Source organism: Alligator mississippiensis, chromosome 8 (genome assembly GCF_030867095.1).
Source record: "Alligator mississippiensis isolate rAllMis1 chromosome 8, rAllMis1, whole genome shotgun sequence".
NCBI classification, from domain to species: domain Eukaryota; kingdom Metazoa; phylum Chordata; order Crocodylia; family Alligatoridae; genus Alligator; species Alligator mississippiensis.
Window position 1 is genome coordinate 14,905,211 of NC_081831.1, and position 24,757 is coordinate 14,929,967.

The 24,757-nt window shown below is 47.9% G+C and overlaps 1 protein-coding gene across 9 annotated transcripts in view; it reads left to right on the forward strand.

The window, feature by feature from the left end:
• The window catches only part of SEC14L1 (SEC14 like lipid binding 1), a 106,075-nt gene that overhangs the window by 3,633 nt on the left and 77,685 nt on the right, over positions 1-24,757 (forward strand). For 3 of the 9 annotated variants that reach the window (XM_059732166.1, XM_059732161.1, XM_059732165.1), the window contains one exon: positions 90-6,252. The exons of 1 other annotated variant lie outside the window; for it this stretch is intronic. In XM_059732166.1, coding sequence (XP_059588149.1) covers positions 3,352-5,565 — 2,214 coding nt within the window. In that variant the 5' untranslated portion in view covers positions 90-3,351 and the 3' untranslated portion in view covers positions 5,566-6,252. Of the gene's footprint in view, positions 1-31; positions 6,253-14,974; positions 15,175-24,247; positions 24,354-24,757 lie in introns of those variants that run through there. 5 more of the 9 variants (XM_059732164.1, XM_059732163.1, XM_059732162.1 and 2 more) reach the window with 3 other exon arrangements.

Here is a 24,757-nt window from a genome sequence, read left to right on the forward strand (position 1 = left end):
ACAGTGCACTCTGCACTGCTCTGACCTGTAGGTGAGAAGCCTTTTGAATGGTGTGCTGGTGGTTGAGTGTCCTGGTTATTTGTTTCTAGATGACTTGGACTGGAAGATCTCCTGGTATTATGGTGAGGCTACTGTAACTACACTTCATTTTGACTATCACTGGATGCAGTCTCTTTTCCTATAGGAAGCAATTTGCCTAAATGCCTTGAACCACATGAATAAAATTCAACTCTTGGATCTGACTTCTCTCCTGTAATTTTTTTTTAATGTCTGCCGTACAAGGAGCATGAGCTGAGTGAAAGCCTTCAGCACCACAGGTCCCACAGACCAAATTGATACACCACATGCACTTCTGATCTTTATATATGGACATAATATGCTTGAGGCAAATGGGGGTTCTTTCTAATGAAAAGCAGTGCCTTGAGGGTGTGAGTACTTTCAGCCTGGCTGCCTGCAAAGTATTTTAAGAACTTGTTTAATGTGGCACCACACTTTCTCCACTAGGGGGTGAGCACGTATTTGGAATGCTCAAACTTGATTTTTAACCTAAAATGAGATCTCTGGGTTCTTCTAATCAGTAATAAATAAAAGATATCGCCTATACCCCTAGAGTTTTTGTTTTTTTTAATCAGTAATGCAGCAGAGTCATGGTACAGTTAACATTCATAGATATTAGGTTCGGAAGGGACCTCAATAGATCATCGAGTCTGACCATCTGCATAGGCAGGAAAGAGTGCTGGGTCTAGATGACCCCAGCTAGATGCATATTCAACCTCCTCTTGAAGACCCCCAGGGTAGGAGAGAGCACCACCTCCCTTGGGAGCCCGTTCCAGACCTTGGCCACTGTAACTGTGAAGAAGCTCTTCCTAATGTCCAGTCTAAATCTGCTCTCTGCTAGTTTGTGGCCATTATTTCTTGTAACCCCCAGGGGCGCCTTGGTAAATAAAACCTCACCAATTCCCTTCTGTGGCCCTGTGATGAATTTATAGGCAGCCACAAGGTCACCTCTCAACCTTCTCTTGCGGAGGCTGAAGAGGTCCAGGTTCTCTAGTCTCTCCTCGTAGGGCTTGGCCTGTAAGCCCTTAACCATATGAGTGGCCCTTCTCTGGACCCTCTCCAGTGTCAAAGCCTAATTAGACAAGTGCCCATGTCACAGAAAGAAGGAAAAGATCCCTCCCCCACCGTGTGCCAAATTTAGTGAGAGACGGGTGGGCGCATTGTGGCTGGCCAGGAGCCCACAAGGCAGGCACTGGTTAGCAATCTACCATTGGCTCTTTCCAAAATAAACACCTAGTTGGCAATCTACCATTGGCGCTCTTTTCAAATAAATGTCGGTGCAGCTTCCGCCCTTGTCGGAGAACTCTGCAACATGGCAGAGGAAACTTGGCGGACTGATCACCCACCAACGACTCCCTGTCACCGACCTTCCCAACGTACCCCACCCCCTGCCGGCTCTTAGATTCGTCCACAGAGCGCCTCGTCTCGTCTCTGTCATTCTTTCTCTCTCTCACTGTGTATTGAAAGCAACTAAGCAGGCCTTCTTCCTACATCGTGCCCTTGGATGGTGTAAGTAAGTAAACAATTTTTGTAACCAACACGCCTCAGTACCTAATCATTCCACTCCACCGAGCCCGCTTGACCTGATGGCCGAGAAAATGAACTAACTGCTGGTAGTGGAGTAGCCGCTCAGAGGGGTTTGGCACCAACCCCGACATGGTGTCACGAACAGGATCCAAGGGCGACAACGTGGAAATGGAGTTGATTAAGCTCTGCCCCTGGCGAAATGGGGAGCGCTGCGTAACCAACGCGGATGAACTTTGGGCATACCTCGCCTATCACCAGGCGGCCGAGATGGGTGGAGAGTGCAGCGGCTACTTTTCAATACCAGGGGAAGAGGGGGTCACGAGGGAATGGAAGGCGAGCTTGCGTCCCGGGGCGTTTGGGTGTGTTATGGGCAGTAAAGAGGTTCGATATAGGCCCCCAGACGAAATTCAGACACTGTCCCTAACCGGGGTGAAGTACAAAGGGGCCGTGAATCTGACCCCCGCCCAAGAGTACGCCCGCTGTATAAAATATCTGCAGGAAGGAGGGGCACCGACACCGCCCGACTGGTTTAACTGCCTGATCCTGACACCCGGATCATGGGGCCATGAGTTACTCAGCGAGCTCCGTGAAAAGTTATAAACGGAGGGTCGTACCCCAACAAAATGGAAGGGCCCTAAGTGGGATAAGGGAGTAATGATGAATGTACTGTTCCGCACGGTAACAAGTCTGCTGCGGGAAAACGCGAACTTAGAGGCTCAGCTATTCATGGCTACCAAGGTGGCCATGGAGGAAGGTGGAAAGGAAAACCCTGAGCCACCGCCCGAAAATGGCGCTGGCGAAAAAGATCGTGCGGAAATTCCCCAGGGGAGATGGGCAGCTGTGCCACCACCCATGGCCCTGCCTCCCGAAGTGACGTCAGCCATAGACCCTCCCCCTTACGAAGGAGGGAAGTTATACCCAGCCCTCCCGTCAGGCGCGCTGACGCCCCCAGCAGCCGTTCATCCTATAGCTTTAGTCAAGCAAGTAACTGACGCGCAAGGCGTGACGCGTACCACCACCACGTACCGCACTCGCACCTGGGCGGAGCTACAAGTTGCTGGCCATAATTGGGGTGTCACATGCCTCGTGGAGCCCAAGGACACATCAGCTGGGACTGACGCAAGCCCAATGCAATGGAGGGTGGGCCCACCGTCACCTAAGGAACCCTGGAGCCGTTCCAGCGACTCTGGATGCCGTAGAGGCCTGTGTGGAAGTTTACGGGGGAGGAAATGCCATAACGCTCCGACTTCTCCTCAACCCGATAGCGGGTCAGCGAGCTGGAAACCTGCTGAGCCAACTTCCATGACTACAAAGCCTCATGAAGTCAACAACGGAGACCGCAACCGATTCAACGGGCCACCTCACCGCGTATCCAATCGAGACCCCAAAGCTAAGGCGCTACGAACCCGACCTTCGATGGGAGCTATGGCCGATAACGCAAAGAACACCCGAAGAGAGAGCCATGTTCGGGTTCCTCTTAAACCACTCCAAACTTACGAAGCAGCAATTGTGCGTTTTGGGGGACGAGGGCCAGCGACATCTAGCGAGTGAACTAGGTTTCAAATTTAACGACAAGCAAAAAAACCAGTAGTGGCCACCGGCCACACCGGTGGCCAGCCTAACCCCGACCCCACCGACCTCTGCCTCTACGCCGAACTCACCGTCTATGACCCCACCAACCCAAGCAATCAGCAAAGAGTGTTCTTCCTCCTTGACACCGGAGCCCAGGTTAACATAATCACTCCGACAACATCTCACTTAAAAACCATGAAAGCAATTAAGGTTCAAGGACTCAATGCTGTTGCAGTCACAACAAAAGTTAAGTTTGCAATCCAAGGCCACCGGCAAGCTCTAGAGGCAGTACTGGGGGGCATCAACCTCCTGGGAATCCCCGGAATCAAAGCCCTAGAGCTAAAAGAACAAGTGTTACAAGCCCTCCCGATCGCCGTCCCGGAAATTGACTGGCACAGGCCCACGCTCCGCAACACGTCCACCTGGCGTTACAAGCGAATCCCAACCAAGAGCCCCTTACAGAAGGCCCTTGTCAACCTACTACGACGGCTCGAGCAACAGGGATGCATCAAACCTATAACTGCCAGTACCCATCTGTCCCCAGGGTGGGGAATTAGCAAACCCGGAAGGCCCGACAAGGTCCGGTTGGTAGTCGATTACCGGGAGGCCAACAAGCGATGCCAACCGCTCGTGCAGCCCAATACCTCCACGTTGCCACAATGCCTATCCGAGATGGCCCAGTACCAAAAAGGCAAGTGGTACAGAGCGACCATCGACCTTAAGAATATATTCTACGCCATCCCGATCCTTGATACAGAAGGGGTCCTAAACATGTCCGTTGAAGGCATGATGTACAAGTGGACAGTTTGCCCACAGGGATACCGCAATGCTCCAGCCTTAGCTACAGCCGCCATGAACCACACATTAAAAACTTTCAGCATCTCTCATGCCCTCCTGCTGGAAGAAGAGTTAAAAATCTGGAACTACGTCGACGATATAACCATTATGGGACGTAACCAGCAGCAGGTCACCGAAATTACCAATCGCCTAGTTAACCACCTACATAGCAAGGGGTGGACCGTCAACCTAAAAAAGTCACAAGCAACAGAGACCATCCAGTTTTTAGGCACATCGTTCATCGGTGCAACCAGGTCCGGTGCCACCCACAAGGCCCTGGACATCAGCCCACTAGGGGGACCCCTACCGACAGAAAAGAAAGAACTCCAGTGGCTCTTGGGATACCTTAACTGGTACCGACACCACATCACTCCGGACCACCTCCCGATACTTGCTAAGCTTGAACGGCAAACTCACAACAAGTTTCAAAAGTCCGCCCCGTGGACCGAGAAGGAAAAAAAGGATCTCCGCCGCCTCCTAATCGCCATCAAAACCACGCCACTCCACGCAATTAACCTCGCCAATTCCATAACAGTTACTCTAGAATTCACCGCCAGTCATGTCTGGGCCACCACGCACAACCCCTGCGGTGAAATAATTTACACCTCCCACAAAACCTTACAGGCAGCCCAGTTTCGATACGGAACCGTGGGAAAAATTCTACTAGTGGGGCAACTAATAGAACTAGTATCCTGCGGACACGGAACGCTCCGAGCGCCCGCCGCCACTGTCCTGCCCCTGCTAAGGGCTGAAAAGGTCGACCCACAATTCCACGGGGAGCCTGCCACCTGGAGTGAGCTGGTGATTAACCACCATTACCACTGGTGTTGCTGGAAAAGCGAAAACACGCCACCTACTCCCGATACCCAGGAAAGCCCCACACCCACACTCTATGGAGCCACGGATCCAGCTTGGATGGCATCGGACGGCACTAGCCGAAACGGTGGGGGCTACAGGTTCTACTGCAAAGCCTGCCGTGATGCACAAATGTTCCCTGGGTACCCCTCAGCTCAAAGAAACGAGCTACTAGGCTTCAAAGCCGTCATCCAACACTGCCCTCAACATCACGACGGAACGCTCCCCACTCCCGTCACAGCAATCGACTCCCTATACATTTACCAAATTATCACCGGTACAGCAACGGCGGCGGAAAACCTAGAGGACTGGCAAGAAATTTGGAACATGCTGTCCGACTTCACCACGCTCCCGCTAGTGAAACACACCAGGTCGCCCAAAACTGACACAGATCCTGTGCATGAAACCATTGACAAGCTTTTAGAAGATCCCCTTCGGAATGACGTTGTTCTAGCCATTAAGCAACCTGAAACAAAACCCGAGGCGGACCCATTCCTTGCTTGGCTCCATGAAAATTGGGGACACCCCGGACCACGGGCTAGCCACGCTTGCTGGCGATCGGCCATGACAGACCCCATGCCCTATGGAATAAGAGCTGACTGGAATGAGTGGCCCAAGCCTGTGAGGCATGCACCAAAGAAAAATGCCACCGCACGAAACACCAGGTCGGGGCTCTTGATGCAAAGAATTTCCCAGCCGAGAAGGTCTGGCAAGTAGACCTCCTGGGACCCCTGCCTGGAGCAAAACTGCCGAACAAGGGATTAGCCATCGTTGACCTTGGTACGCGGCAATTACAAGTCATTCCCCTACGGAAAAGCAACGCCACCGCTGTCATAACAGCATTGACCACCGCCTTTGCCACCTGGCAGACTCCCAAGGAAATCCAGTCAGACGGGGGTCCCCCTGTTCAGCTCCACCGCTCTCGACAAGTTCACCCATCTTCATAATGTCGCCTGGCATCTTCACCTCCCTTATCATCCCCAATCCAGCGGTATAGTGGAAAGGCGCATTGGAATGTACTAAGAACAACTACGGCTACGGGGAGGAGGAAGCTACAAAAATTGGACAAGGTTCAATCACAACGTCCTCATCTCACTTAATAAAGACAAAACTCTATGGAGCGAGTCTGCGTCTCGAAAACCCCAACCGTGGAGGCCGAAGTTCTCCTCAGGCGAACCAGTCTGGGTCACCGTTCCATACCCCCGCCAATCTCACCTATGGGTACACAAAGGATTAGTCTGCAAACCCAAACTATATCCTAATACCTATTCTGTGTATTTAGAAGAAAACGACAGACAGTCGCCAATCTTAGCTCACCATAACTGGTTAACCCGCCGTGCAGTCATCCACACTAACTTATCTTAGCGAACCCAAGTGCGGCTTTTGGTTTTGTTTTGTTTTGTTTTGCAGGTTTAAGGCGAGCAGTGTCGTAACATAGGACCCGGCCGAGAGGTGATACCGCGTCGACTCCCACCGCTATGATGAAGACCCATATAACAGCCAGAATCGTGTTACTTACACTATTCCTGTCGTGTGCGGTGATTACCCCGACGAATTCAGCAGGACCCGAGACCTCCAACACAGGCCCCCTCGAGCAACATATTGCCGCACTTTGAAAAATAGCGGCAGATACAAACCGTATCGTTGGAATTGGAAATGGATGGCTCTCCAACCTGTGTAATTATTTTGGGTGGGACGCTTCTTCTTGTATTACGTATCTTTTAACACCGCCAATTACTTTATTAATACCCCTTTTTGCTATTTGCATTGGTGTAGGAGTAATTTGTTGTTTTGTCCAATATGTTAAGGAAAGGTTATAACACTATCTGCTTTTGTATATACCCGCTTGCCAACAGAAACCCTCAACGACGACGAGCTTAGCAACGTGGACGAACTCTAACAGGCAGGAGATGTCTCACCCCTACTGTGCCATGGGCAAGGGGGCACGTCAGAGCCTAATTAGACAAGTGCCCATGTCACAGAAAGAAGGAAAAGATCCCTCCCCCGCCGCGCACCAAATTTAGTGAGAGACGGGTGGGCGACCTTCCCGACGTACCCCATCCTCTGCCGGCTCGTAGATTCGTCCACGGAGCGCCTCGTCTCGTCTCTCTCGTTCTTTCTCTCTCTTACCGTGGATTGAAAGCAACTAATCAAGCCTTCTTCCTACATCGTGCCCTTGGACGGTGTGAGTAAACAGTTTTCGTAACCAACATGCCTCAGTACCTAATCATTCCACTCCACCGAGCCCGCTTGACCTGACAGCCGAGAAAATTAACTAACTGCTGGTAGCGGAGTAGCCGCTCAGAGGGGTTTGGCACCAACCCCGACATCCAGGTTATCCGCATCCCTCTTGAAGTGCAGTGCCCAGGATTGCACGCAGTACTCCAACTGCGGTCTGAACAGCACCCGATAGAGGGGAAGTATCACCTCTTTGGATCTATTCGTCATTCATCTGCTGATGCATGATAAAGTGCCATTTAGCTTTTCTGATGGCTTTGTCACACTGCCGACTCATGTTCATCTTGGAGTCCACTAGGACTCCAAGATCCCTTTCCACTTCCGTGCCACCTAGCAGGTCATTTCCTAGGCAGTAGGTACGCTGGACATTTTTCCTCCCTAGGTGCAGCACTTTGTACTTCTCCTTGTTGAACTGCATTCTGTTGTTTTCTGCCCACTTGTCCAACCTATCCAGGTCTGCTTGCAGCTGTTCCCTGCCCTCCGGCGTGTCCACTTCTCCCCATAGCTTTGTGTCATCTGCAAACTTGGACAGAGTACATTTGACTCCCTCGTCCAAGTCGCTGATGAAGACATTAAAGAGTATCGGTCCAAGGACTGAGCCCTGCGGGACCCCACTGCCCACACCCTTCCAGGTCGAGACTGACCCATCCACCACGACTCTTTGGGTGCGACCCTCTAGCCAATTTGCCACCCATCGGACTGTGTAGTCATCCAAGTCACAGCCTCTTAACTTGTTCACCAGTATGGGGTGGGATACCGTATCGAAGGCCTTCCTGAAGTCTAAGTAAACAACGTCAACCCCTACTCCTGCATCCAGGCGTTTCGTAACCTGGTCATAAAAAGAGACTAGATTAGTCAGGCATGATCTGCCTGCTATGAACCCATGACTGTTTCCCCTCAGCATAATTTGTCCTGCCGGGCTCTCGCAAATGTGAGCCTTGATAATTTTTCCAAAGACTGCCAAGGATGGAGGTGAGACTGACTGGCCTATAGTTGCCCGGGTCCTTCTTCCTCCCCTTCTTGAAAATGGGGACCACATTGGCCCTTTTCCAGTCCTCCGGGACTTGGCCCGTGCGCCATGAGCGTTCAAATATTCCCGCCAGTGGCTGTGCAATGACGTCGGCCAGTGCCTTTCAGTTCAAGAATTTTGTATTCTGAAAATTGGCAGCTTTAGAGAATGGGTTGGATGCACTATTTACTTTGGAATCACCTCACGTACACGTGCAGCATTGTATGGCAACATGGATTTCACTTATTGTGTAACAGGTGTTTAGTGCATGTGTGGTGGGAAGGAGAAGCCTGCTCCTTAATGACTTAACACCCTGATTCGCTTATGCTGCTCTGCATGATCGTGGGAAATGTGACTGAAAGGGACTATGGTGAGATTTAAAGCAGAAGCTTCCCTGACTCAACCAGCCTAGGTAATTTTTTGTCTGTAGAATCATAGGAAAGTAGGCCTGGAAAGGACTACAGTGAAATTCAGAGTCATGACCCTGATTTGGAAGGCTAGGGCTCTTACCCCTGAGACGAGAAAATATCCTCCGTGGTAAGGAAGATAACCTACTGAATTTGTAACATGTGACTTGTACGGCCACTTCAAACCAAACAGGAAACTCGTCTGATGAACTTAGCGTGGTATCTGCCTGAGACCTAATCCCGGCTATGGAACTGCCCTGCTGCAGGCTTTAGCAGCATAGTAAATCCATGCTAGCCAACCTGCATGCCTTTGATATATCACATCCATTCTAAGCAGCATGTTTGTGCAAGGTCTTAATTGCATGCAGCTAACAATGCTCATCCTGTCTGGTGCACGGGGTCTCTTGTTTGTCTCCTGCTTAGAATGGTTCTGGTCTGCTCAAGTATCTAAGCCTCAGTGATGAGGAAGAGGGGCTATGCTATCACGCTTCTAGGTGCTACAAAAAAAGGTCACTATTGATTTGGGCATCTTTATGACTTAACAGCTTACGTGGTACATGTAAGTTGAGGCATCAAGGAGGTTGAATAAGTTTTAATTGCTGGGGAGAGGTGGGGGGTGGCTTTTAGTTGCAATAACTTTTCTTTATTTCCCTCTAGGATCTAAAGATAGGAGCAGTCTTTGAAAGGACATCACTTGGGTCCCTTTTATAGTGCCTGCACGTAATACAGTGGGCCCCAGAGCCGATTGGCTGGGGGTGGGGGGAGGAGTGGGGGGCAGTAGACAGTGCATGTGGCTTTGGAGCACCAAGGTGACCTAAATGGAGTTATCTGTGGGTAATGAGCAGAGGAGTCTGCCCATCTTTCAGTTGCCTACTTTTGGAGCACTGTGTGCAAGAGGCTGCTGAGGCAAAGACTGCCATGGCAACCCGCTGAAGGATGGTGTTGGGTCTTTGCCCACAATGGCATCTGAACAATTACTTCTGCTCTGTTATGTGTGCTTTGGGTGACATTTTCCTGAGGGACACTTTCCAAAACAAGTTGCCATATTGTACCATCCTAAAGCTGCTGTGTGTCTGCTTCTCTGCTCTGGGTGGGGGGATGCATTTGTGTGAGTCTTTAAGAACATAAGCAGTGACTTATGAGGTTACACTAATGGTCCCCCTAGTCCAATATCTCATTTAATAGTGGCAATAGCAGATGCTTTAGAGAAGTGGGGGCCAACCTCTTTTAACAAGCATTCCACAAATTTAGCCCTGCACCCTCACAGATGTCACTGATCCCTTTCTCTACTTGATCTGCTGCTCAGCTTTCTGTTCTCTGCCCTGTCTGCAACTATGGTGCCTGGCCTCACTCCAGTCTGCTATGGGCCAAGTACAAAGACTCCCTAGGTCACTTGTGGCACCCATGCTGCAGATTGTCCACCCCTGCTTTAGAAGGAGAGCATGCAAACAGGATGCATCTAGAGTGATCTTACCCCTGTCATACTCTCCCTGGCATCCACCATCATTAATTTAGAGATGCAAAAGGATACATTCCTGAGCATTGGGTTAAGGAAGAGGTAGTGTAGCCAGGCGCCATGGTGGTGGTGGTTTCTCTGTGCCTTTTGTGGACTTGTTATAGGTGACTTAAAAAACGAGCAGAGCAGTGTTGCTGTGCTGTTTAAATCCATGACTGCTGCAAAGGCAAGAGCATAATGGGGCTGGGCTAATGTAGCTGTTAGACCAGCATGGATCCAATGCTATGGCAAAGGGGTAGACGTTAGGGCTGTGCGAATTGGCAGCCTTCTGCTTCGACATCCATTTCCACGGAACAGTTTCACTTCAAGTTTTGTTTCATTTTGAAAACACCGTTCCGTTTTGTTGAAACGGTTTTGCTGTTTCGATTGGGCTGGGGAAAGGAACTGAGCTGGGCTGCTTTGGAACTCGAAACATTTCTAAACATTTTGACTGCACTCGTTTTGTTTCGAGGCTGTTTCAAAGCCCTTCGTTTCGTTTTGATTTAGCTGTTTTGAGCTCAAAATGAGTTGAAACAAAACAGCTGGCGAAATTTTGCAGAGCCCTAGTAGACACAAGGTCTTCTGTCTGCTTTGATTTGAAGGGAATGCCTTCAACAAAATGCATGCGCTCCCACTTGCAATAGGGTTTGCTCTAGGGCAGGGGTTTTCAACCTTTTTTGGTCGGGGTACCCCTGGCAGCCACAACAGCTGCCAGTTGAAGCAGGAAGTCCCCGGTGGCCAGTTGAGTGGAGGGGAGGGTCCCCTGGCAGCTGGTCAGCAAGTGGGAAGATACTCCCCCCTCCCCCACAGCAGCTAAAACAGAAGTGCGGCTGGCTTCTCTGTGCCACTGCTGCATACGCTCTGGAGCCTTCCAGAGTACCCCCAGGGGTATACTACCTCCGGTTGGAAACCCCTGCTCTAGGGCATCCAAGTCTTTAAGAAATACTTGGGCAACTCAAATGGAGTTAGAACTAAACTTGAGACTGGAATAAATTCTGCAAATTCTTGCTTTCAAAGTGATCTGACTGAGCTGTGTGCTAGACAAACACATTGCTATTCCTCCCCCGGCACCTGTTACCTGGTAGGATAGGTGGTAAATTCCCTGTTGAGGTGTTTTCATGTTGTGCTGTCTGGTGCACTTGAAGTGAATGTGTCCATTCTTTTTCCTAGGCACAGTATAATTCTTTGCATGTGCTAGGTGTGTAGGATCTTGTATTTCTCTTCCCTCACCAGCAGACTTCTGTGGCTACCCATCCACTCCATGATGTGAGATCATTTGGGATCCACAATTTTGTAAGCACCTTGCATCGTTTGATTATTTCCTATACAGTGGCATACATCCTGATCTTGACAATCCCACCCTGTAGCCACTGGGCACCCCACACTGTTTCATAAAATCCCCAAAACCTAAAGCTGGTTCTGGGCTGGACAGCAGACAGTGAATTTCACAAGTCAGATCTTCAGGGTAGTATTTACTTGTTTAGATCCTGCAAGTTGCTTGATGCAGGTGGCCCTAAACATAATCTTGTTAAAGTCAAAAGGGTCTTTACGTAAGATCTGCCCATATAGATCAAGTTGCCGGATAAGAGCTTCAAACTGGATGGGCCTGTCTGTAGGAATGTGAAATGTGTCTTTGTTCCTTTTGAAGAAAATCCCATAAATCTGCCTCCTAGCTGCCATATGGCTTTTGGGAAAGAAGGTTAGTTCTTGTAAATTCAGTGTTCAGACTTTCATAACCTTTGGTTAAAGCATGTTACTGTGCCTTAAAGAGAGCTTGTACCTTTGCACCCAATACGGGAAACTCAGGGTTTTGCAATAGACATACTGGCAGAGCTGCCAAGAGTGGGTGCGACTTACCCTAGCCGGTTTCTCTAATGTTTTCACTGTCAATACAACACTGTATCAGAAGATGATTAGTTGTTCTAGCTATATCGTTGCTGTAAAAGCCTATTTGGCCTCCAAGGGTTATCAGCATGGAAGTTCAGTGCCCTGAAATCAGTGTGTAGAGGCCTCTGTTTATGGACATGCAGAATGGATTAGTGACTGTTAACATCTTTCATTTTAGTGAAAATGGATCAATTCATGTATTTTCAGCAGTGCCATTTGCAAATCATATTTGAGTATTTTTATTTGCTTGCCAGCTGATGTTATCTTTGACTTGCAAAACTGGCTTAAGTGCACTTGGAGCAATGAATTACATTAACCATTGTTTCCTGTTCACATGTGTAATGCTTCCTTCTGCCAGTGGAAGGGGGGATATGCCCAGATTTGTGTAACTTGTAGCTGTAAAGCCTTCTAAAGCATAGATTAGAATTTAATGCTAAGAAGGTATCCAAATATACTAGCTGCTAAATGTTAGCATTAAAGAGGTGTTATCCTTGAACTGTTCTACTAGGCAAAGCTCTCATTGTTTACTTTGTATTTTCATGTTAATCCCACCCACATTTCCCTTCCCTGATTAGCTCTCAACACTACCTCTGGCTCTGGTTTTCCTTACTGCCTACTTAACTGAAGGGAAGCATTTTGTAAATGCTTTTTAAATTCAGAAGTGACCAGATGCTTCCCATGCTGCAGTTCAAAGGAGGTCGTGCTAAATTGTTTTATCCTAGCAGTTCACACACCTGTCCGGCAGATAAACTGGCACATGGGAGACCTAGGTTCTGTTACTTGCTCTGCAGTTGGTTTCCTACATGAATTTACACCTGTCACTAAAGGGATGCCTGTACAGCAGTTAGTTGGGATTGGGTGTGAACAGCTGCATTGTAAAGCTGTACCCAAGCTGTGTTTTCTCTCATACACTGGGAAGTGCAGTATTACTTGGGACTTCTGGAGCCATTACCCCTGTGCTGTACTAAGTTGAGTCTGCTGCATAGTTCTTTTCCAGTCAGAATGGAAGGACCTGTCTGTTCTTTCCAATCACCTGCGAGGAATTGTGCTAAGGCCTGAAGGACTCTGTGTTTAGTGTGTGTCTTATTGGTCTCACTTTAGTTGGTAACCTGCTCCTTTGCAAAGCTGGACTCCAGCTGCTTTCTGAAAGTATAATTTAATTTGTATGAGAGTGGGTTTGAGTGTAGATAGAAGCTGGGTGTGCCCCTGGCAAAATAGCTGGGATTTATCATGTGCAACAAGGAACACCCATAGGTTTACCTATGCTACTACACACAGCTACATCCAACATCTGCACACCAACCATCAATGTTAGTGCTTCAACCAAGCAGCTGCCCATTCTGCCCCTGGAAGCTCAGCGTGTTAAAGCCTGAGGTCAAGTATTCCTTAGTCTGTTCCCATCTCCAGTGTTTTCCGACCTCACCTGGGTTTGCAGGCTACACTCTCAAAGTCCTGCAGCAATGCAGCCTCCTACTTCTGAGCAGCCCTTCCACACTCTCAACTACCTGTAATTAAAGCCAAGCACAGAAGGCAAAGATGGGCTGCAAAATATGATATAGATGGAGAGGGCCATAGAGGTGTACAGATACATTGGTCTTATCGGATCAGCACTGATATAAGGAATATTGGCAATTGACTTTTTTTGGCTCCTGTTGCCAATAAATGCCCTGTGAATGTGCACAGCCGCAGCGCAGGACGCAGGCAGCCAAAAGTGCAGCCCAGCAGTGGAGAGCAGTCGGGTCTGGCTGATAAGTCTGTTGTGGGGGAAGGGGGGTGTGCAGACCAAGGTCCCCACGGTGAGGGAGTGAGTGGGGCAGGGGCAGGCACTCCACAGCCAGGGCAGGGCACAGGATAGAGCCGTGAGTGGCTAACCTGGGGGAGAGAAGGGGGCTCGCACCACTACATGCACCCCAGGAGGGCATGGTGTGCATGTGCCCCCCAGATCTGCGCGTGGAGTGAGTGCTGCCACCGCCTGCCCTGAGCACAGCCCAGCCTAGTCTCCCCACCAGGAAGAGCCCGGAGCCACCGCAGCCTGCAGCAGCAACCCACTCTCACCCCACTCGCAGATCCATGGGCATGTGCCCTCCTGGGGTGCGTGCAGTGGTGGAAGCAGCCCACCCTCCATGTCCCCCGGATGAGCTGCTCACGGCTTCTTCCTGCACTTTTCCCTGGCTGGGCAGCGCCTACCCCTACCCCAGTTCCCACTCTGTCCCTCACCACAGGGGCCTCGATCTGCTTCCCCTGCACCCCTTCCCTCACCTCTTCCCCCACAACAGTCTTACCAGCCTAACATTGCTCTTCAAGCTGCCTGGCTGCATATCAGCAATTGGAGGATTGGTATCAACCAATACGGCTTGTTAAAAATCAGCCATCAGTCTTGGCCCAAAAAATCTCTATTGGGGCACTCAGCCCCCTAAATAACATCAGCAACATGCATCCTATGTCTCTGCACCTCAGTTACCCGGCATGTGTGCTGGGTATGACAGGGCTTTTCCCAGGTTTATAAAGTGCTTGGAGAATGACAGAGGAAATGTGCTGTGTTGGCATGATACTATGTATTTTGGAGTAAGCAGGAGGCATATTCTGTTCTGATATAGTGGGTAGGAAAATCTGCAGCCTTGTTTGGAGAAGGTTTGTAACAAACAACTGAAAATGCTCATTAGAACTACTCCATGTCTATTCAGTTCACCAGTAATTTGACTTGTTAGCCATGATGGCCCGTAACTGACTGTCCTGGGTTTGAGAGAAGCTTCCTCTGGCAGTTTTTGCCAAGGCAGGTGTGACACAAGGAGAGACTTCCATCCCCTTCCCTGGGTAGAGTGCTCTGGACTAGAATCGGCTTGTCTAAGGGTACATACCCCAAACCTACTTTCTTAAGGCCATAGTTGAACCCCAACAGGAGCCAGTCAAATTGCTCCAAGATTCCTTAAGGCAGCTTCAATACGAGGTACTTATCCAGGACAGGAAACCTTGGGGTGTATGCAGACACAGTGTACTTGTTGGGCATCAGCTGAAAGAACACATTCCACTTTAACAGCATCACAGCTGGGCAGCAATTCCCTGAGGGTTTACTTTGTGTATTTTCTTCAGCACACAGTAATCCTAAAGCCAGCACAGCTGACTCCTATCAGATCATCTTGGGGAAAGGGATCCTTGGTGCCAGACTTTCTTCCCCTGCTCTTCCTGGAGTCCAAGCAGCCGTGCAGTGAAATTCCATGCATTCCATGCTGAATCCAATGGAGTCGAGATCTTTGGGGAGGGGAAATCTGAAAGGAAACGACTCATCTCCGGTGGGTAAAAACAGACCTCACATTTGAGGTGGTTCTGACTGATCCAAGTGAAAACTTGGGAGCAACATATCCCTTTTCACATATAGCTTGTCCCTGAAATCAATGAGAATTAACTTGAATTAGCCAGGTACATAAAGGGTAAAAATTATGTTGAATTTCTCCCTGACCATTGCCTGATATCCTGGGATCTTACACGCATACAAACCCATTGTTCCATTTTAAGTACCTGAAGTATCCAGCATAATGCTTTTTTTTCCTGGGGCAGTCAGGGTTAATTCCAATTAGTTACCATTCAAATTGTGATTGTCCTGCATAAATGAGCCAGGTTTCATGCTGAGTCAAAAGCCTGGGACAATCCGACTCTAAACCCTGATGTCTGCTTTTACCCACAGAGGGACAATGGGCTTGTATGTCTTTAGGAGCCCAGGACAAAAGGCTTTGTCCCAAGAGAAATCCAACATCTGTTTTTACCCAGTGTGATCTAAAAGTTACTGCCAGCCTCCATTTTGGGATTAGCTGTTGCCTATCTGCTGTTTTCCCTTGTTCAGTAGCCTAATGTAGCTGCCACTGGGTAGGTGAGAAACTCTTTCCCTGCTTCACAAGGACTTACAATGAGATACAAAAAAGGAGAAGTAAAAAAACCCAAAACAAACCCTTCCCCATCCTGAATTAGATTTTCCATTCACAGAAATTTGATGTTTTGCCTGTGGAGTTGAATAGATTGGGTCAATTTAAAACAGCCCCATTTTAAAAAGTGTTAAATATTTTAACTCTTAATTTATTTAGCGTTAGCCTACTGTGCCAGTGTCAGGCCCTGGCACTTCCCCCTAATGCCAGGATCAGAGCCAGCACTGCTCCTGCCCTGCCCTGGATGCTGGGATTGGGCTCTGGGCTGCGATCCAGCCCTCAGGCTTCCCCACTGGTCTGGCAATTTGGCAGCAGAGGAAGCAGCAATTGATGCTGCCACCACTCCTCCACCACTAAATTTTTGGACCTGTGGGGAGCCTGCAGGTGGAGTGACACAGGTAGGTCTAAGAGCTGGGAGTTGAGCTCTACTGGGCTACATAGTCTGCTTGTGTATATATAAACTCATCTCAAACCCGTGCTTGTCAGGCTGGGGAGCTATGTCATCAATGGCGCTTCCCACAGGTCTGGGAATTTGGTGGTGGGGAGTGGTGGCAGTGTTAATTTGTCATAGCTCTGGTGGCAATTAACGCTGTCACTGCTCTCCTGCTGCCAAATTTCCATACCCATAACCAAGCGGGTTGGAGTATGAGTAGGACTGCAGTGCTGGGTACGTCCTTTGAGTGTGAATGGGGGGGGGGTTGGGTCAGCTCTCGGCCACTTCTGTGGTTCTGTCCATTTGTAAATAAAATCCCTTGGTTAAAACATGACTAATTACTGGAAGGAACCTCCTCAAAAACATACGGTCTGCGTGCAGCGATAAGGCTGAGCTCTGCACTTGTTTGTTCGGTTTGCAGTAAGACATTCCTTCCTGAGCGGGTAAGAATAGTCCATCTCATTAGTACGTGAGTCTCCAGAGCAATGAGTTATCTGTTTGGCCTAATTCCACGTACTGCCTGAGCATCCAAGAGGAAGTGTGCTTTATTGGAGACAGGGTCTTGCCTGCTGGAAGGAATGTTACTATTTGGCAGGTTATAATCCTAGTTACACTTGCAAAGAACTTTGTTTTTCCTGGCCTAGGGGAATAAAGTGCTTAGGTACGTACTACTGCAGAGGCACCGTGTTGGTCATCTTCTCCTGTCTTCCCATTGCTCCGTTATATAAGCAGGACTAGCTGTAATCAATTATATGCATGGGTAGTCTGCATTGACAGAACATCTGTCCTATTATTCCAGTCCCAGGCAGACACCGAGGAAAGCACCTCACATCTAACTCGCAAGACCTTCTGTTCTGCTGCTGGGACTCGGTATGTCAGCAGGCTGTAACTCTGACCTCTCTTTCTCTCATTTCCAGGCACCATAAAACCCTGCTAGTCACCCTTGGATCTGAGCGGCATTATTGCCCTTGCTCATCCTCATTAACACCTCAGTCTTGATTCATGGCATTTTGTTCTGGTCCAAGGAGTCCTTTAAAAAAGTTTACTGGTGCCTGATCCTTGTGTCCTACCCAAAACCACAATGCATCAAGCTCATTTTCACGTAGTAAATTAGGGCATAAAAGCTTAATGTGTCGCCCTCCTTTAGTTCCCAACTTAAGCTACTGATCAAATACATTCTTATTAGCTGGAACAGTGACTATCTTCACTAGGAAACTGAAGTAGGTTCTTAACTCAGTAAGACCCTTGCAGAGAGAGGGTGCTTTAGTTATTTCTGGAAGGCAAGTTTAATCACAGGCAAAGAGTATTTTCAGCAGAACAGCTAGCACACGGTGGTATCCCACTATTTTTTTTTAAGGAAAGCAGAGTCTTTGTAATGAAGATGATCTTGTTGTCATTACAATATCACAAGAACCTCTTACTTTGCAATATCCTTTCATGATTTCATATGCACTTATGCATGATTTGTTTCTGGAAATCTTTCATCTGCAGTGCAGTGGAGTTGTCATCCCTGCTTTCCAAGTGCCTGCCATAGCATTCAGGTTATGATGGTGATGCCAAGCACAGGAATAAATCTCATGGTCAGCTTCCGAATCAAATTTATAACTCGGTTAGCTTCAGTTTACTCGGACAGTATTGTAGCAAGTATTTTAAAAAGTAAAAAGAGCAAGAGAGAGAGGGAAAGAGATGAACTGCATAGGATAAGATGCAAATGCACTCGTTCACTCCCTTGCTCACTCTCTATAATTATTTTCTAAAGAAAAATAATCCTTGATTTAGCTCTGGTTCCAGAAAACAGTTCCCTTCCAGAGCACTGGGAGAAACAGCAAGTTAATGCTACTGGCACACATAAGCCTTCATAGTGGAAGATACAGATTGGTGGTTTGGGTGTACAGGCAACCCCCAATTGATGCTGTTTTGCTTAGCGCTATTTTGCTATAACACTCATTTGAAATTGATACCCACTTTCACTTAGCGCTCAGCGAGTTTCGTTATAACGCTAGTGGTCACCATCTTGGGTCATTAAATACAATTGCAATCACCATCTTAGGTCATCAGATACTTTCAGTTTTGCTTAATGCTTGTTTTGCTTAATGTTCAGTTTTTCAGGAACCAATTAAGAGCACTAATAGGGGGTTGCCTGTAATAAGTGTTAGACCCAAGCAGTTAGTTCTGTCTCCTTTTTGCATTCCTGGAATCAGTGTTTACACTAAAGAAAAATGGCTTAAAATCCCCCTTCAAGAGAGGCAGATTTTTAAGCTTCTTGGGGGATAGTTCAATGAGCATGGAGTTCTGTTGCAGAGCTGACTTTGAAGAACTGATTTCTATCTCGGGTTTATTAGGCTTTGCAAGGGCCATTTGCTTTTCCAGCTATGGAAGAATGAGAATGCTGTGATGGGAAATCTGTTCGTAGTTTAAGCCCAGAAGGGACCAAGCGATCTCTTAGCTGATTTGTATGCCCCAGGCTATTAACTTTTATCCAGTAACTGCTCTGTTGAGCCTAGTAGCTTTAGTTAGATTGAAGTATTTTGTTCTCAGGATCCTAAAGTGTGTCACAAGCAAAGAGCAGCAGGAACTTATAAGTCACCACGAGACGCTGGGGGCGCCTATACACATGCAGCAAGGCTGCTCTGATGCACTGCTTCAGAGCAGACTCGATTAAGTCTGCTGGAGCGTGGTAATTACTGTGCTCCAGCAAACTCCAGCATAACGTATATCAGTGTCCCCACACTGAAAAATAGTGGTGGGGGCATAACTAAAGCTTGTGCATGCTTTAGTTAAAGCGCCTCCGCTGCCATTTTTCAGTATGGCTCTCAGAGCAGCTCTAATTAAAGCACCCCCACTCCACTCCCAGAGCATGTGTATAAATGCCCTGGAATTGCTGAGACAAGAACTGCCTGGATGACCCTAGCAGGTTGTCAACAGCTCATGCTGAGTGTAGAAGAAATTGAACCTCCCTTGTGCCCCATAATCCATGTCAGTTTGACTGATGACAAATACCTTCCTGATCCTAAATCTGGCAATGTTTGATCCTGAGCAGAAGATATGTGAACAAGGTATCTGAGAGAATATGTGAAAGAAATCTCATGAGATTCAATAAGGACAAGTGCAGAGAACAGAAAAATACCATGAACCACTACAGCCTGGGGAGTGACTGGCTAAGTAGCAGCTCTGCAGAAAAGGACCTGGGGGCTACAGTGGACAATAAGCTGAATATGAGCCAGGAGTGTGCCCTTGTTGCCAAGAAGGTTAATGGCATACTGGGTAGAGCTGTGTGAAATGTTGCCGGCTGTTTCGTTTTGACACTGTTTCGACCAATTTCGAGGTCAAAACAGCAAAATCGAAACAAAACAAAAGCCCTCGAAATAGCCTCGAAACAAAACGAGGCTGGTTGAAATGTTTTGAAAGTCAAAATGTTTCGAGCATAGGCTGGGGATGGGAAGTCAGTCCAGCTGGGCTGACTTCCCATCTCCAGCGCAAGATCTGGCAGGGGATGGTGAGGCAGCCCACCTGGGCTGCTTCCCCGACCCCTGCGCTAGATCGCGCCGGGGTGGGAGGCAGTCCAGCTGGCACCTCCCACCCCTGGTGCAATCTAGCACAGAGGGTCGGGAAAGCAGCCCAGCTGGGTTGCATCCTGCCTGTGGCGCGATCTAGGGGTGGGGATGATGAGGCAGCCCACCTGGGCTGCTACCCTGAGCCCCGCGCTAGATCACGCCAGGGTGGGAGGCAGTCCAGCTGGCACCTCCTACCCCCAGCGCAATCTAGCGCGGGGGGGTCGGGAAAGCAGCCCAACTGGGTTGCATTCTGTCCGTGGCGTGATCTAGGGGTGGGGATGGGAAGTCAGCCCAGCTGGTCTGACTCCCCATCCCCAGCGAAACTCGAAACAACCTTGAAACAGCCTTTCTGTTTCGACTCGAAATGAAATTCGAGACAAAACACTGTTCCGTTGAACCATCGAACCTCAAGGCGAAACAGAATGGTGCCGTTTCGCACAGCCCTTATACTGGGCTGCATTAGTAGGAGCGTTGGCAGCAGATCTAGGGAAGGAGTTATTCTGGTCTTGAAGGAGAACAAAATGGATCCTAACCGCTATTATGTGTAAGCGAGCAGGTCACATACTAACTTGATGATTAAACAGTTTTCTAAGGGCATGACCTTGCGGTTACTGACTGGTTTAAACTAGGTTTTTTTGCAGTTAACAAGTTGAAGACATGCGTAAAGTTGTCTGCACCATGGCCAATGCTGATTGGTGTATACTGTTGCTATGTTTATGATGTCATATCTTCTATATTAACCTGTACCGCCTAATGTACAGGGTCAGACCTCATCGCAGATTCTGAATTTGTGTATGACTGTCCAGAATGCATTCTTTAATAAACCGAGTTGTTAAACTTTGATTAGCCTGTTCATCTAAGCCTGCGCCCAACGAACCCGGGGAAAAGTTTTTCCCCAACACTCTACTGTGCACTGGTGAGGCCACATCTGGAGCACTGTGTCCAGTTTCAGGGCCCCCACTATAGAAAGGATGTGGACACGTTGGAGAGAGTCCAGCAGAGGGCAACAAAAATGGTTCAGGAGCTGGGGCACATGATCTTTAAGGAGAAGCTGAGGGAACTGGGTTTATCTAGTCTGCAGAAAAGAAGCCTGAGGGGGGATTTGATAGCAGCCTTTAAGTACCTGAAGAGGGGTTTGAAAGAGGATGGAGCTAAACTGTTCTTAGTGGTGACAGAACAAGGAGCAAGGGTCTAAAGTTGCAGCAAGGGAAGTTTAGGTTAGATATTAGGAAGATGTTTCTCACTAGGAGGGTGGTAAAGTGCTGGAACAGGTTACCCAGAGGTGGTGGAATCTCCATCCTTCGAGATTTTCAAGGCCTGACTTGACAAACCCCAGCTGGAGTGATGTAGTTGGGGATGGTCCTGCTTTGAGCAGGAGGTTGGACTAGATGGCCTCCTGAGGTCTCTTCCAACCCTAATTTTCTATGATTCTATATTTTCAGTTTCAGCTCTAACTGATCTCTGATACTTTGGAGGAAGTCTTGGGGAGAGGGAGGATGCAGAAACAGAATACATTTGGTTGATTCAGGGGAAAAAATATTTCTGAGCCCTGCAGGCAACTGATGAGATCCTAAAGTCATGACCAGGTGCCTTTTTAAATATTGTTCATATCAACACAACGAATTATTATGTTTTAATGCACACAAGGCACACCTTTTTAAAACTGCTGGAAAATGGAGTGCAGATTGTATGCGAGGAAAGATGGTAACACTAATTTCTGTGCTTAAACATCAGCAGGGCAAAAGTGAAAGATCTGCATGGAATCCACAGAGAGCAGGACTATGAGCAGGCTCAGCTCCCTCACTGCTGCTGCTCAGTGACTACAAAGACAGTAAAACCTTGTTCTGGGGCACGTTGTATGTGAGAATATATGGTAGCACCCTAAAGTAATAAGAGTGGCCAGTTTCAACCTTGCCTGTAGCAAGGGCTCCTGGAACAGCACTGTACTGTTGCTTTTCCGCTGGGCTTTTGTGCACTGAGGATGTGACATAATGCGTGCTCATTTGTGTGCCTCCAAAGGAAACAAGTTCTTGGCAAAAACAGCATGTTGTGCAAAAGCCCTGAGCCATCATTCTGACACCGCGTGAGTGTTGTGACATCCTCATCATGAGGAGGAAGAGATGCAGCCGCTTCTTGGAAAAAGCTGCTGGGTTGGCAAAGAGAAGATCTGACATGAGTTTTTCTCTCTGGTGCAACAGTGTTTGTTGTAATCATCACACACGGCATGACCAACAGTCTGTGGTGTGGGAGCGGGACCTCACTGTTTCCTGGAGGGACAGACCTGTCTCAATAATCTAGAACCGCTAGGGTAACAGCTGGACCCGGCTAGCCTCACTACAATGTCTTATTAGCTCTGTCCTCTTTTAAGCTACATGCATTTAGTATCTGGCAATGAGCTAGAAATTCCCACCCAGGGATCTCTGCAACTTGAGTGGCTTTTCATTGCTTACTATTTTGCAATAAAAGCTGTGCTCCCTGCTTCGAGTTGTGACATGTTCATTGTCCCTCTCCACTGAGGTGCCCTGTTAGCCTCTGCTTCCTCTGTCAGGGTCTCCCCCACACACCAGGAAATCTTCAGACTACAAACACAGATCTCCTCCCAGGGTCTAGTTATTAACATTCACAGCCGGTCACAATCCAACTCGATTCACTCTTACAGGGCTCACCAGTACAGTCCTTTCCCTTGTGTGAAGGGTTTTGGGGTTTTTTTTTTCATTTCCCTCATTTTATCACAGGCTCCAGACCACATTCCCTTGTGTCAGGGCTCTAGCAGCTCTGTAGTTTTTAAACATCAGATTAAGTCCTTCCAAAGCTTCATTTCTAAGCTGATTTTTTAATAGTTTCTGCTACTTGAAAAACAGTCTCTCTTTCTCTGTCTCATGCGCCAGTCCTTCCTAATCAAGTATTAATTTGGGAAGAAATTTGGTAGAGCTGAGGAACCTGGCCTGCTCCCCTTTAAGTGAAATTGTTCCAAATAATGTTCTGTTAGTCCACGTCACACTGCCAGTGCTGAGGAGCCCAGATGGATCCCCAGTCTGTAGGGTTGGAGTGGAAACCTGTGTGAGGATTCAAACAGATTCCCCATATAATAGCAAATGTAGGTCTCCTGAAAAGTGATACAGGACCCTGATTATCGATCAGGCCAGAAACACCATTTAATGTAAAAACCAGAGGTGATCACGAAAGTTTCCAGGGACCAGTTTGCTTTTGAAAATTGCCATTTCATCCAAATTGCGACTATGCAAAAAATGTTCGTCCCAGTGCCATTTTTGAGAAGAAAACATGGTTATTTAATTTTTTACTTCATTGTTGTTGTAAATTTTGCTTTGACTCATTAATTCTGTTTTATAATATTTGGTATTACATTTTATATGTAAATACGGTATAACCTCATAAATCCGGTTTTCAACATTCCAGAATTCTCAAAAATCCAGCACTTTTAAAAAATACACTACATCGGAGGGTAGCAGTGGCTGGTCCTGGAGTAGCGGCCAAATGCGGAGCAGCAGCACGGGGTGGTGGATACAAGCTTCCCCCTCTGTGGCCGGCGGGGAGAGAGAGTGGCGGGTGGTTGTGGAGCTGGGGTGGGGTAGGGAGGGAATAGTGGCGGCTGGTCCTGGAGCAGCAGCCGCACATTGTTTCAAAAATCCAGGATTTTCACATTTCCGGCAGGTGCTAGGTCCCAAGGATGCCGGATTTATGAGGATATACTGTATGTAATACGTTTTTTATCTCAAGTATAATACGAAAGTTTAAACAGCGTTGATGTTTTTTAATTCATTTTTTTCCTTTCAGAATGAAACACTTCAACATAATTATCACGCAGTGTTAGGATGGTCCAGAATTGATTTCCTTCAGAACTTTCATTTTGTGGGAAATTTTTAAAAAGGGTTTTGCGTTTCTTGTACTCCATCCCAACTCAAAATGATTTATTTTTCTTTGAAGTGTCGGAGCTGTCAGTGAATTGGAAAGGGTGGTTTCATATCTGCTCTAATTCAATTTTTTACAAGTACTGTAACAAGAAATTCTCCCTCCTATAATTGTTCTAGCCTGTGTGTGTTCTGTATACCTCCCTGCAGATGTTTGTTAGCTGCTTTAATGTATTTTTTGTGCAGTGTTCTGGCTCAATAGACAGGGTGTACCAATGTGAGTGGCAAGGCAATCTGAGTGTGACTAAAACAGGAAAGAAATTACTACCTCCTGCTAATCATCCCACACACTGGCAAGATAAATGAGTGCTTGGTGTATTGCTTGGAACTGTGCAGAGCTGCCAGGTTCTAGGGGAAAATGGATGAATGTGGGTGGGAAGGTGGGGAATGAAATAGCAGCTTTCTCTGTCTTCAGTGCTTTGGAAGCAAACATTAATGGAGCCTCAACTTCACCCCAGGGAGCTTGTTATGCCCACTTTACAGATGGGGAAGCCAAGGTACAGAGTGATTAAATAATCGAGTTCTTGCAGTGTTGCAGGTAGGGTTAACATCCAGCCGTTCCTGACTCCAAGCTCTTTGACTGGTGAACATGAGTACTAGCTTGAAGCCTGAGCCCACAGCAGTCAACAGGGTCAGGTCAGGATTTCACCTTGGTGTTTAAATGCCTCTGTATGTTCTGCAGCTGGAGGGTTTATATGTATTGCTCTGCAGTGCATGACTGCTGTGTCCTGAAGTTCTCTGTCTTGCCTGATGGCAATCAGGACCCCCGGGTCACTGAGGACTGGCCTAGAAATACACTGCATTAGCATGCAAAAGAACTCTGCAAAATCAACTCAGTGCACTCATTTCCAGAGAACCACAGTGAAGGACTCTTGATTGGGTGGTATCTTGCCCTTTACTGTCCCACCATGGCTCCTGAAACAGCTCTCACCAGCAGGGATTGAACTGGGACTTGTGAGTCTCAACATGAGATTCAACTAAAAGACACAGCTCTGTTAGACAAGGCTGTAGCACATAAGACCATGTCCCTGTGTGGGTTG